The 13,647-nt window shown below is 51.0% G+C and overlaps 4 protein-coding genes across 4 annotated transcripts; 2 read left to right on the top strand and 2 right to left on the bottom strand.

Annotated features, from left to right (window-relative positions):
• Positions 1 to 438: 438 nt before the first annotated feature.
• On the bottom strand, positions 439 to 3,321 carry IAR55_002514 (uncharacterized protein; the record flags this gene model as incomplete). Its single annotated transcript, XM_066945627.1, has 5 exons — positions 439 to 2,020; positions 2,074 to 2,270; positions 2,348 to 2,453; positions 2,530 to 3,152; positions 3,223 to 3,321. The coding sequence occupies 5 exons, from the start codon at positions 3,319 to 3,321 to the stop codon at positions 439 to 441; spliced, it is 2,607 nt and encodes an 868-aa protein (XP_066804316.1).
• A 424-nt stretch (positions 3,322 to 3,745) lies between these two features.
• IAR55_002513 (uncharacterized protein) lies at positions 3,746 to 5,118 on the bottom strand (the record flags this gene model as incomplete). Its single annotated transcript, XM_066945626.1, has 5 exons — positions 3,746 to 3,916; positions 3,990 to 4,338; positions 4,402 to 4,549; positions 4,619 to 4,859; positions 4,975 to 5,118. 5 exons carry the CDS (start codon positions 5,116 to 5,118, stop codon positions 3,746 to 3,748), a joined length of 1,053 nt encoding a protein of 350 aa, XP_066804315.1.
• Positions 5,119 to 5,635: 517 nt separating this feature from the next.
• On the top strand, positions 5,636 to 7,038 carry IAR55_002512 (uncharacterized protein; the record flags this gene model as incomplete). Its single annotated transcript, XM_066945625.1, has 9 exons — positions 5,636 to 5,704; positions 5,846 to 5,864; positions 5,997 to 6,042; positions 6,176 to 6,276; positions 6,343 to 6,407; positions 6,462 to 6,562; positions 6,622 to 6,762; positions 6,817 to 6,849; positions 6,921 to 7,038. The coding sequence occupies 9 exons, from the start codon at positions 5,636 to 5,638 to the stop codon at positions 7,036 to 7,038; spliced, it is 693 nt and encodes a 230-aa protein (XP_066804314.1).
• Positions 7,039 to 7,489: 451 nt separating this feature from the next.
• On the top strand, positions 7,490 to 9,308 carry IAR55_002511 (uncharacterized protein; the record flags this gene model as incomplete). Its single annotated transcript, XM_066945624.1, has 5 exons — positions 7,490 to 7,905; positions 7,986 to 8,037; positions 8,146 to 8,254; positions 8,332 to 8,388; positions 8,548 to 9,308. The coding sequence occupies 5 exons, from the start codon at positions 7,490 to 7,492 to the stop codon at positions 9,306 to 9,308; spliced, it is 1,395 nt and encodes a 464-aa protein (XP_066804313.1).
• Between the last annotated feature and the right edge of the window lie 4,339 nt (positions 9,309 to 13,647).

Raw genomic sequence — 13,647 nt, 5'->3', positions numbered from 1 at the left:
CGGAAGATGATGATACATGGTCCGTGAAGTATGACAATGGCCTGATTCAGTATAGTGTATCAATACTGCATGTATAGTCGCAAGGTCGTGTTGTCGTGTGACCGCATCGACATTGCAGCATTCGGTCAGCTCTGGATTCTGCCAGTGTGTACCTGTAAAGCTCTGGAAAATTGGTTGCCTATATCACTACTCTGACAGTCGTCGAAGAGACTTTAGACTGTCGTTTTGCACCTTGCGCATCACAGCCTCAGTACGACTGGCATCCTCATCTTGCATCTTGTATCGCTTGAACAATCACCAATTGAGTATGCTGATCGATTCGATCTCAGTAATATCACTTGACTTTACCATCTTCCCGACTCGTCACTGCAGACTCTTTCGAGCCAAGCCCCTCTTGTTGACCTAGACCACGATTCTTCAACAGACATTCTTGACGTGTCATCTCCCGTCCCCAACTTGACCTCGACTGCTCGCCACTTCCTCCATCAGACTCCTCCTTATACCTTCCCAATACTCTTCACCTGTTCCTGACCATTTCCTACTCCCCATCCAAGTCGCCACCTGACCGAATGTCCATCCTGTTATCTTGCCAAATTCCAACAACTTGGCTTTATATTCATCCCTCTTCTTCTCGACGATACTCTTCCCGGCGAAATACCGCTCTGATCGCTCAGCTTCCGATAGAGGCGGACTAGGGTTCCTTTCTCGTCGAGATACCGACGGAGCAGGAGCAGTCGCCGGGGGTGGTGGAGTTGCCATGATTGGTTTGGGAGGTGGAAGGACCGTAGAAGCGTATACTGTATCGAGATGAGAATCGTCTCGTCTCCTCCCTCCTGCTCGGTCTAACGTTCGACGTCGCTTGGAAGCACTGTTGAGGATCTCTTCCCGAAGTAGAGATTGTCTGCCACCAGAGGCGAAGACAGAACTTCCTCTCGCATGTCCTGGACTAGGCGTCTCAAAGGCACCTCCACGACTGGGATTGCCATGACCGTTCTCTTCTGCTTCGGCTCCAACGATTCGCGTCACCGCTTCCCCAGCTGTCACACCTCGTATATCCACCTCCAGCCTCAGCGGTATTGACAGTCTTGCCGATCCGTTCCTTGAAGGGGTGACCTGAAGTCCTCCTTCGTGACTCGGCTCCGGCATGGAGTGTTTTGGCGGTCGGAAGAGGTCAGAAGCAGGTCGAATGTGTCTAGGTGGACTGAGAAATATATGTCGTGGAGAAGAGAAGGCTTGCGAATTCTCCCGTTCGGGCTCTGGGAGACTGGTTTCTTCCATCGAGGATTCTGTCTGTGAGGCAAGTACGGGCGGCTCACGGAATTGCACTTCCTCATCCAGTCGAACTGATTTGCGGGGTTTCTGCCGAGGCGACGAGGCTTCGGCTGTTGCTGACGCTGCGACGGCAGCTTTGGCTCTCGCAAAGTCGTCGAGAATAGCTTGTGTCTCCTCGCCTGGGTTCGACTGCGTCGCTTGCGATGGTACTGCCTCGCCATCATCGTCCTCATCAAGACCAATCAGGTCTCTATCCACAGCGTCTGTGTCCATCGTCCTGTCAGCGGTCTGATGAAATGTCTCCTCGGTTTGGAGCTGGTCTGGGAGAATCGATCCGAAGCTGAATTGAGGTCCAAGAGGGACCTGCTTCCCGGCAGTGTCCTGCTCTGGCATAGAAGCAGATTCCCCAGCTGGTAAGGAGGCACCCGGCAGCGCAGGAATGGGGCTGCGTGACTCGGCCAGGGTGACCACTGCTGGACTTGATACGGAAGATGTGGGAGCGACAAGGGGCTCAGTAGCTGCCGGAGCTTCGTTTGTCTTCACCGGCGGATCCTCCCTACGCTTGCCTTTCTCGTTCTGTGAAGCGGGAGTATTGGCAGAGGGCAGACTTTCATCATTCGATTCGACAAGTTTTCGTTTGTCGGAGCGAGCCGACCGCGCAGGAGCAGGGATAATATCTGTCTGCGCGTCAGCGGCAGAGCCGGCCTGCTGGCGGTTAGATGATGATTCCGCAATCTGGTCCGCACCCCTGCGAAGTGTCTCATCAGCCATGCGCTTTCTGCACATCTGAAGCCTGCTGACCCGTCTGTGATTGCTTGAGATGCCATTTGCTCCTGTGTCCTCTCCCTCTCTGCCCTCGTTTTCAAGCTCTCATCGATACCGTCCTGCCGTAATCTGGTGATGCGCTTCTCGAATGCTACCGAATTCTTCTTGAATCTTTCGTGCCACGATTGCAAGGTATGTCTCTCTGCAGGAGGATATTTGTCCTTCATGCTGAGCTACAGCCACCATGCTCGCGTCAGTGCATGAACTGATGCTCTGCGGAGCTCACGCATTGTGCCGAACGAACACTTACAAGGGTGTCATAGGTTTTCCGGCTCCCCCACGACCCTCCAGGAAAATGAGCAGCCAAGTAACGGCAAAGAAAATCATCGTCTGAGGGCGAGTAGTCGTTTCTTGGTCTGGACAACCGTAGCAATTAGCGATCGAATTTCATGGGCATCAGGCAGAACGGGGCCGAAAGCCGTCATCACTTACTGTCCAGTCGGTCTACCAGGTCCCTTGCCTTTTCTGGCAGGCACATCCTCCTCCATCATCGAGTCATTCCCGCTATCCTGATCATCTCCCTTGGGCAGTCTCCAGCTTAGTTTCCTTTCTTTCCAACATGTATCTACCCAATCTCTTTCTACTATTCTCTGCCAATCCCGTCCATACTTTTTTTTCTCCATATGAACCTTTTTGGCGAATTGGCTCGACTCGTCCACGATCAACAGGTCCGCCTGAGCTCTCTTCTGGACGATCACCGCCCCTCCCAATTCCAAGCGTTTTGAACAATTCGCTTGAGCACCTTCCGGCGTTTCACCTCCTTCTCTGGTGATGTTTACGGATACCCATGTTCGAAGGGGACGATATTCTTCTGCTTGGGAGGGGAAAGTGAAGATCGGAGCGACGAGTGGAAGTTCTTCGAGGGACAACAGGTTGTTGTGGTAGATACATTGGGCGATCCAGTGATAGGGCAGAACGGTGGGGTGAGAAAGATTTTTGTATTTCTCCCGTAAAAATGCAAGATTGCTCTGTTCCGTCTTGTAGGCTGGATGACTAGGATTGACCAGGAGGACAGTAGCTTCTTCTCGTTCTTGCGTCAGACTTCCCCCGTGGGCCTGCCATGAACATACTCGTATGTCAACAGGCAGCACAATAAGGCAGGTCGGAAGGGATGACGTGACATACCTCAATCTGGGTCTTGAGTAGCTCGATGATCTCTGATGTGAATTGATGTTCGGCGAATAGGAAGATCAAATCCGAGAACAGCTTTTCCTCAGTCGCCATTCTGAATGACTATGTGCCAGGTCTAAGTTTATATCAACAGGGGGGCAATCGCTGGACGGATGAAGAAAGGAACGAACGACGGATGACCCAAAGCAAGAGGGCCTCCACAGGCAGAGGCGATCGCGATAGAGTGACGACGCTTTGGAAGCTTGAGTAGCTATTCGCGCAGTCGAAAGGCAAGAGAAAGAAGATGGATCGCGGAGTATTCAATCAAGATGAGAGGAGAAGAACGAGACGAAGAAGAAGAAGTAAGTCATGACGATTCAGCCGACGCGACCAAACAGTGGTTTGTCCATGTAATTTCAGGCACAATCTTGTTGACTTGTTGTTTTGTGGCACTCCAGTCAAATCGATAGAGTGTGTGGGAAGCTCATTTTGTATATTATGCTTCCTTGCCATAGATATGCCAGGAAGTAGGTCGTCTTCATAGCGTTTCATCATATGGCATCCAACCTCTACAACGAGTCGAGCCGCATAGACACCTGGTCCTCTTATCGTTGTGTTCATCTCCCTTCGCCTCCTTCGTCCACGGTCCACCTGACGCGTTCGCATAATCGAATGTCAATTCCTCGCCAGGCTTGACATACCGCTTCGTCTACATAATATCAGCATGAGCCTTCCAACCCCCTTCAATGCCGGTTTGATCCCAGGTCCACCATTGCACTCACATATGTTGCGGCTCTTGGCCATCCTTGACCTGCGCCCCATCTCACCACATGTACGACACAATTCGGGTCACAAGAGTGGTTCAGAAATCGGCCCACATTCCCCCTGTGACGAGGATCGATGTGGATAGTCTCTCCTGGGAGTTTCAGAGAGAGTATGTAGTTCCCTTGACCCTCTGACTGTTCCAAGCTCTGCTGATCCTTCCATCTTGTCCGAGCTTCGACGGTCGTGAGGTATTCACCTGCATAGAGACTTATGAAAGTGCCCTTTGGCAAGTCTACAGATGTCGCAGGCGAAAAGAAAAGACCCAGTCCTATACCAGAAACAGCCGGTCTAACAGTTAAAGGTGCACTATGTTCATTGTTGGTGAGTAGGAACGAACAGCGGGATCGGGATATATGAACTAACACTCACCGAACACCGAGCTGCGACACTCTGTTCGCACATCTGGCTCGACACGCACATTCAGGCGAACACTCTACAAGTGGTAGTCTATCGGGTAATGCATCGAGCTTCAGTAATTGTCGTTTCGAGTCATCGCCGAGTGAAGAATAGAAATTGCCTGATGATGCATTCTGTCATTGACACGAACCAACGTTCCCGCAATCGCTTATTGAATGGTTCCACTCACCGAATTCGCTCACGCAATCGCAGGCATCGCCGTCTTTCGCTGTACAGAGGTACTGATCGTCGACACCGCCTTGAGACATGCAGGTACACGACCATGTCTCATTCTCAGAATAATCACTACCGTCGCTGCCTTGATCGTCGTGTTCGATATTTTCCGACAGGGTTTTGAATCGGCTATGCTGCCGAGCCGCAGCAGTATCGCCCAGCGAGATGCCGTTAGATAGTTTTGAATCCGGTATGTACTGTTGGACATGTGGCAGTAGAGCAGACAGACAGATACATGCATCGTCAGAGATCAAACCCCAGATGGTAGTTCCGACTGGATCGATCGACAGGTGTACGGGAGAATGGACTGACCGTGTGAAATACGGATAACGCTGTGTCCAGTTGGTCCGCGGTGAGACCGACGGCGGGAATCTTACAAGGTTCTGAACCCTGTGATACATCGTATACTTGCGGTCGACTTGAGCGGGAGCTGCCCACTGCTGCTGTGTGTGTCATCTGTCTCATGGGTGACACACACAGATGACACAGACACACACACGAATAGCAGCGGGGAACACTTGCGAGAACGTTGTGGAAAGAAAGAGAAAAACAGATCGAAAGAGAGATGGACTGTCTGTGTGGACCACCTCCACCCCTTTCCCAAGTGAGACTGACGTCGTCGTCGTATCATTGGCTAGCTTAGGCACCGCCACCCCCATCCAAATTGCCCAAAGTGGTAGTTTGTCCCCTACAACACCCGGTGATATGCCCTGAATGTACGTGTTGGGACCGACGCGGTCATTGGTCTATGGAAAGGGGAGGAAAAGCCACCTCGCGAAACCTATCCCATTCGGTCTGTAAAAGGACAGCAACAAGGTGCACAGTTCAAGTTCACACCCCCTCGCCGCCATCATCATAACAGCAACAACAACCAACCTCCTTTTCATCTCTTACTCTTTCTTCCTCTTTCTCTTTCAACGACATTCACATCTCTGCTCAACTCGACTGATCACTCAATCAGACCCACTTCAAAATGATCTCCAACCTCCTCGCCGTCGCCGTCCTCGCCGGATCGGCTCTCGCTCAACAGATCAACACTCCTGTGAGTCTCACAATGTCCCTGTCCTTTTCCTCCTTCCAGCATCGCATCACTCCCTTTGTCCTGGCCACTCGGCATGCAAGAACGCCAGGCCATAGCATGCTGCTCAACGTCGAGCAATTGCTGACCATCTACGACATGTAGGCTTCTCTCGTCGAGTGTCGTAAGTAGGATTTTTCACTTCCGCAGTCGCAGCATCCCAAAAATAGCGGCGCCCGTGTGATCACCATCCGCGACGAGAGCTCTGCAGGTCAGCAATGAGGACGACAACATACTGATACCTCTTGCCACGTAGAACCCGCATCTCTCACTTTCAGTGGTGGTACTCCCCCTTACATCATGTGAGTACACATTTCGTACCATCGCCACACCTTTATACGCTTTTCGCGTGGGTTGACGCCGCTATCGATCGGGGACAACCGGCCGCGTGTATCATTTCACCTGAGCCTTTGCTTACGGTTCTACTCCCAACAGTGCTGCTCTTCCCGGTGGTCAAGTCTCCGCTCCTGCTATTGAGACTTTGTCAGACTCTCTCTCTTCAAGCCCTTACACCTGGAACGTGAACCTTCCTGCTGGTAAGTCGTTTTTGCCGGTGTTGGAAGGCGGCGACGCGCGGGAACTGACTTTTCACATGACCATAGGCACCAACATCACCCTTCGAATCACTGACTCGACTGGTGCTATTGGTTATTCCTCCCCCCTGGCTGTAAGTAGCCTGTCGCAGATGCTGTTCTGGAAGCCTTTCTGATACTGTGTTCAGGTCCAAGCCGGTTCTTCTCAGGCTTGTTTGAACCAAACCGCCGCTACTTCCGGCCTCACTCCCGGTGCTGTGACCACCACCCGAGTGTCTGCCTCTGCCTCGTGAGTCGACCACCCTCATGCGAGAAATCAAATCCTGATGTGCAATTTCCATGCAATAGCGCTACCTCTGGTGGCGCTTCTAGTGCTGCCTCTTCCGCTGCTGCTTCTTCAGCCCCTGCCTCGTCGGCCGCTGCTAGCTCTGCTGCTTCTTCAGCAGCTGCCACCAGCAGGGCATCCAGTGCCGCCTCTAGCGCTGCCGGGTAAGTCGACGCCAAAAAGTCGTGAAGTTCATTACTGATCTCAATGACTCCCAGTGGCGCCACCAGCGCTACCTCCGCTGCCGCTTCGTGAGTTTCGCTTCTCATGTCATGGTCTCATAGACCCTCACTTTTTCCGCGTGCTGACTCACGTATCACAGTGCCGCTTCTTCCGCCGCTGCCACCAGCGCTGCCGCTTCCGGTGCCTCTCTCACTCACTACGTCGCTCTTCCTGCCGTCGTTATGGGTGTTATCGGTGCAGTTGCTGCCCTTCTCTAAGCGGACATTCCTTGGTTGTCTTCCGGGGTCGAAGCTCTGCCTACCCTCTTTCGATTCTGCGGAAGGAACACTGATATACGGATATAAAGGAGTTTCTCATCCAGTTCCTTCACGGCCTTACCACAGTCTTCTTGTCTCCGTCGTTTATAGGTGATTGAAATTTCTTCGTTTCTTGATTTTTAGCCTTATAAACCCCTATTCTATCCTTAATGAACACACGTCTTACAAGTATTTGATGAATGCATTCTCCTCTGGCCCGGATGTCTGTGCTTGTGATCTTATCGCAAGTGAGAAAACGAGCGTAGAGAGCTATTGTTGAAGCTCATCATGATCAGATACCATGGACAAAAAGTGATGACGGCCAATTTTTTAGCAGCAGCCGCTTATACTGACCCGCCTACAACGCATTTATGTGTGTTTCGTGATAGTCTCATTTCTATCAGCATTCGAGATGCAGCGTTATCAACCTCCGCATACGCGGCAGCGCCCTCCCCGACATCTACCTGGAGACAGTAGCAGCAGCAGCAACAGCGTCAGAGTGGACTCGCAGCGTATAAGCGATGACAATCTCCTCAAGCCTGGTCCTTCCATACCTCGACGCAATGAAAACCCGGTCAACAACTTCGCTCCGCGCCCGACTCGTGCCCCAAGTGACTTTTCTTCTGACAAATATGTTCCAAGACAATCGAGACGGGATTGGTCCTCGGCCGCTTCCAACTCTGCGTCACTTGGAACGTCAGTACTCGCTTCGCCTGCATCGGATATCCGACCCATGCGACCGGGTGTCGGGGGCAAGGTGAAAGTAGGAGAGATGGAACTGATGCAATCCGTCTCTCGAAGCGGAGGCGACGGAGCCAATGGTGATGCGTGAGCCTCCTCCTTGATTGATGGCGTTTGCCTGGTTAAGCTACGATGAGGACACCCCTGAGATGTATCGTTTGGAACAGGTTGAAAGATTGGGGAACACAAGAGAGATATAGACAATATATAGATGAGAGGGTATGTTATGTCAATCGCATTTGGCATCTCGCATGGTCCCGGCTCTGTCGGGATGTGCTCATCCTCATACCTCATCGCTGACAGTGATGTGGATCAATGCATTTTCAGATCGACTCTCATTACAAGACCTTTGATACACCTAGACATACACCGCCTAAAAAGGGCTCGAGGGAGAAAGAAGAGTTGGAAGGGTTGGCAAGTATCGTATTGCTTTTCCGTGAGTCCGGTCACAAATCACATGATGTCAAGCAATTCGAGACTTTGGGCGTAGCTGACTGTCAGTGTGATCGACAGGCAAGCTGCGAGAAGGCGTAGTCGCCTCACATCGTATCGACGCTTTTGCCATTGAAGGTGTGCTTTCTTCCCGTCCATCTTGCCCAGCATGTAAAGATGACTGACAAGTATTCTATCCGTCCCTCTCTCCCCTCTTCCTCTCTTCCCTTCTTTCTCTGCATTACCTGCCCTTGTCCTACTTGCATTCGGTCGGGATTCCACTATCGTCGCCTCCAGTATTTGAATCATCTGCGCATCTCGCCATCCTGGCTCAAAATCGGCCCCAACTGCTCAGCGCTCTCAGCGGTCTGATCCCAGGCTTGTACAAGGCTCACGACGATATCAAAGACAACTCCAAGACCAGAACCCCGTCAGAACCGTCTGATCGTGTCGAGGTTGATGTCACTGCTCAAATGAGGGATCTGAATCTATTGGCCAGGGAAAAAGACAGAAGAGTCGAGTTCGCATCTCTGCTCCTGCTTTATCATCTGGTGGTCTCAGGACGTCAGACTTTCTTCGATACTCTGATGGGATTGACTTGTCCTCCGAGGAGGGACATGGCAAGGTCGAGAGATCCTTTTCTGAACGATCCGAACACATCCATCCCTCGATCAGATGGAGGAGCCAAATCAGAAACGAAGACGGAAAGTGAAAAGGGGCACGGGACACCGGATGGACATCCATTTGTCTCGCTGGACGACGTGGGATTCGCTCGGAAAGCAGCAATAGCGTTGGGTGAAGAGACGTTCTCCCCATTAATGTATTTCAACTTGATCTCGACGTCGAAGCCGTCGGCGACTATAACGTACGAAAGTGCGATACTACGTTGGAAAGAAGGTGAAGTGAGGGACAAGACATGGGAGATCATGAAGAAAGGATACTTGAGCGTAGGGGTAGAATGGGCGGGTAAATTCGCGGGAATCGATGTGAAAGAAGTGAAGGCGTGGGCGGAGGGAAAAGAGGGGAAGATGGAAGCTGGGATTGTGAAACTGCGATGATATTGGTGAGGAAAGGTGTAATGGATGATAGTCTGTGTTGCGAATTTGTGTGGAAGCGAGAGAGGCGTCGGGAATGTGAAGAATGGGTTGTATGACACGGGAGTAATGTAGGATAGACGAATGTAGCTGAGATGTACTCAGCTGCCCTCAACAGCTCGAAACCCAGCCCTTCGAGAACAACTATTCACTTACGCTATTCTAGGATTCGCCCTAGCTGAAGCTTCTTTGGTTGTGGTCACCTCGGTGCTATAGCGTTGTAATGTAGTTGGCGGATAAGCAATCGAGAACGTCAAATTATATCGCCTGAATCTTTCCACAGTTCCCGACTGACGAATCCCCACCACAGACGCAGACAAAGACACCGTGGACTGCAATGTCACAGTCTTTTTTTCCTCCATGAATATGAATCCCCATGACAAGGTCACAAATGACCCAGCTGTTTTACCCACAATCTGCTCTTCGAAATCGCCAAAGTCGCCTGAAATCGGCAGATCTACAGTACGGATCTCGTCCCAGTCAGAACGTCAGAACTCGGCAGATCATACGGAGGTCCGCGACTCTGCTGGATTTCGGCGCAGAATAATGATCAATCTGTAACTTATACGCGCAGCGTCAGAACACTGCATTCTCCCTTGAACAATCGAACGTTTTTTTTTGTATGCCGATACGTAATCCGAACATGTCCTCGTACCTCAGCCTCTGAATCCCTCGACAGAGGTAGTACACACAAGCTGAAGCCGAAACATTCTCAACTTCGGGATCGGAATCTCGCAGCGTGCCATGCATGTCATGACATGATATGCGTTCCAGGAATCTCGTACAAGGTGACTTGACAATCCAGTACCTGACTCAAGATCATTGAATGATACAATCCCAATTCATGATGGATCCGTGATCCATAATCCATTGATCCATGATCGATGCCTCGAAAACGCGGAACTTGCACCTCGAAATACAGTTCACACAGAGTAGTACGTCGAGGGTCTCACGGTCCGAAGCGAAAGTGTCATCTGAGTTACATACGCGCAATCGAGTGGTTGTAGACGTAACGTTAGTAGACGATGATGGGCTCCAGGAAAGAAGGAAAGGCACGGAAGCGAGCTGATTGTACCTGAAAACAAGAACACTAAAACGTACTGAATTATGACCGGTTAAAGTGCGAGGAATGTCCTGCACCGATGTCTCAGTCCGATCCGATCTCCAAGCAAGGTCACCCGATCTGTATGCATGGCAGAGTCGGTATCCGCTTTATCGTAGCACAGCGCCGATACCGTACAAGTGATCTGGTGCAGTGGGTGCGTCGCTCGGCAGAGTGAAAGATTCCCGACTGAATATCTCGAGGTCCTGACTGTGAAAATGATCATCCGGTGCCGGAAACCGAGATCTCTTTTCCATGACTTCCTCTCTGTCTCTCTCACCACGTCCTTTCTTCTACCAAATACGATGCAAAGCGTATCGAAGGGAGTTTCGCCGCGATTCTGCTCTGATCAGTCATATTCATGACAGACCGAGAATGATCACTCGCTCGGCATCTCTCAATCCCGACCGCAGTGCGTCCTTCCGTTTTGGTGATCAACCTTGCCGAGAAGCAGACGAGTCAGTGGTCCAAAGTCCATTACAGGATCTCTACGGATGCAGGATAGTGATCGCTCGTACGGCCAGTGACCCCGGACCTGACATTCACAATGAGTATTGGTGGTGGTGGTGGCTGTTCATTTTGCTGCTCTGGACTAGGCAGCCGTCTAGCTCACGATCTCGAGGACTTGGTCGGATCGTCCAGAGCGGAGTCTTTGATACTCATAAGCGGACGTAGAGATATGGCGCCGGATCCCGCAAAATAGGTGTTGGACGCGATTCGATGTCAGGCCAAACTATTATTGGCGGTGCTCCTTTGATCTCGGAGACAGTTGGGACGTTCTCTCTGGGGTCAAACGGTTCCGAAGGGCTCGGCGATGTACCATATAGCAAAGACTGTTCCTTATCGATATCGGAAAGGGGAGAAGTTCATAGCGAGTTAGGCGAGATCGCGCCACCGGTTTGTGGTGATTGGCACGTGTGAGGACGTGGTGGATGGTGGCGTCGCTCGTACCTACGGATGTAGATAAGCAGATAGGTGGTGATCAAGACCACCTGTTCGACCGACGACCGACCGAGACCATCGTCGATAATGGCAGAGAGATGGCTCGTCAACTTGATCGTCACGAGCTTCGTCGTCAGAAGTTCCAGATCATACGTCCAGCGCTGAAGACGAGGGTGTGATTTGATCGAGTGTCATTCCAAAGAGGCGTCGTTTCATGTCCGAGCTAGTGAAGGAATGGCTTGTCAAAGTGGCTACGGGTCAGCGATGTGGCGACTCGCGATGAGCAACGAGACGTAAATAAATCGTTTCAAGTCCTACGATGGGTTATATAACTTTTCTCACTTCAATCGAATGGACGAGGGATGATAGTTTTGGATGGCTGACATCACAAAGAACGGGAACTCCCGTCTTGTAACATGTCTAAATGGGCACTTTGAAACAAGGGAAAATCGAATACCGAGGAATGGACGATACTACGATCAGACGGAATATACCTCGTCTGTTGGGATCTCGAATCAGGAATGGGATGGCCAGACAAAGTCCAAAAGGACCGACGGTACGGTGGCTGCCTTAGCTTGCGGAGACTGTCAATTCTGAAACGAGGGTATCGTTGACGTCGTCAATAACATCATGGATGAATGGACAGACCATGTCAATCGTCATGAAACTCGACATGATCGAGGAATGCACCACGCCATTCGAGTCATTGTCCGTTGCTCTCCGCCATCCTCCGATACAACTCGGACCGTGTACACGTGTACCGGACGCAGTGGCTTGGCCAAATGCATGCTTCCTGCGTTACTCGTTGCATCCAGGCTGGCTGCCCGTCCTACTGTCCTACAGGAGGACGATCATCAATAATCACACTCGGTTGGATTCATGACGTTCTGGAAAGGGTATGAATCGGGTAAGGAAAAATCAGAAACCGAACTAAAAAGACAGGTTCGGGAACATCAACTCCGCGATTTGGTACGCTATACCCCGAAAGTGAAAAAGGTAATGAATGGGAGGGTGGTGCCACAAAGTAGTGTGTGTGTACCCGCGGAAACAAACGAAAGCGAGGAACGAGGTAGGACAACCGCAGGATTATCACTTTTTTCTTTTTCTTTTCCAGTTTTCCCTCTGTTGTCAAAGGCCCCCTGTCTTCCTGTGCCTTGCCCCTGTCTTCTCTTTCCACAGGCTCATCTTTTTTTTCTTTTCTATTATTATTACTATATTTGAAAAACAAGACTCTAGGGGCAGATGAGGGACGCCACGCAGCGTGGTTCGCTTTCTATTTTATTTTTCCTCTGTCATTGTGCCTTATTATTGGTATTTCCTACAATTTCCGCAAACTCCCTCTGCTCTCACCCCTCTGTCCTCCTCGTCTGCCGCACAGATCGCTTTTTCTTTCCTTCTTTCTTCTCGCTCCATTTGTCAGAGTGAGTGAGTGAGCCAGGGGCGGTACCTTTTCCAAACTCACCGCTGCTTGCTGCGTGGTGTCCGTCCTGATCATTCATAGGCGCTACCACCTCGTTGTCACTCGTTTCGCTACAACCACCACCATCTCACTCTCGCAGACCGAGTGAGAGCCACTCCGTACTCCTCCATACTGTACTCTCGATACACATCAACATATATCCATCTCCATTCTCCCCTCTTGCTCTCGAGATATAAAACAAAACATTCCCCAACAATCAGAATAACACTCCTTTCCGTCCCTCAAAAAGCGTACCGTACCCCGTACCTCACTCTCAACCGTTACACATCATCACATCAAACCCACCGGTCCTGCGTACACGAGTGACACATCCTCGATCAACTCCTACAATCTCATTCACGGTACCTCTTGCAACGTCTGACGGAGGAACAGCTCCGAGCTGCACTCGTGTCAACCATCTCTCGACGGGCAATCAGGTGAGTAAGTGAGCGCTCGGTCCCAATTATATATGATATGCGTGGAGATGTGGTCCTCTGTCATCAATTTGGTCCTTCGATCCTCCGTCCCATCAAGCATCAACGATGATCCCTTCATGCAAGTGCCAGCTCGCACCGTCCTGCATAGGTTCCTTGACGCAATCCTCCTGTCCGTCGTCTCGGTCATCGCCGGGTCTTGACGCACTCTTGTCGTTTTCGTTCATTGACAATGTCAGTGCTGACTCAGCATCCATCTCGCTCAGTAGAAGATTTGGAAAGTCAACTGCGCTGCCTGTAGCGCTGGAGATACGTCTTGGGCCACATAGTAAGCAGATTATCTCTTGTGCAGTGTCACCCGATCGA

The sequence above is a fragment of the Kwoniella newhampshirensis genome, chromosome 4 (genome assembly GCF_039105145.1).
Source record: "Kwoniella newhampshirensis strain CBS 13917 chromosome 4, whole genome shotgun sequence".
NCBI lineage: Eukaryota > Fungi > Basidiomycota > Tremellomycetes > Tremellales > Cryptococcaceae > Kwoniella > Kwoniella newhampshirensis.
This window is presented reverse-complemented; position numbering and strand designations above follow the sequence as displayed.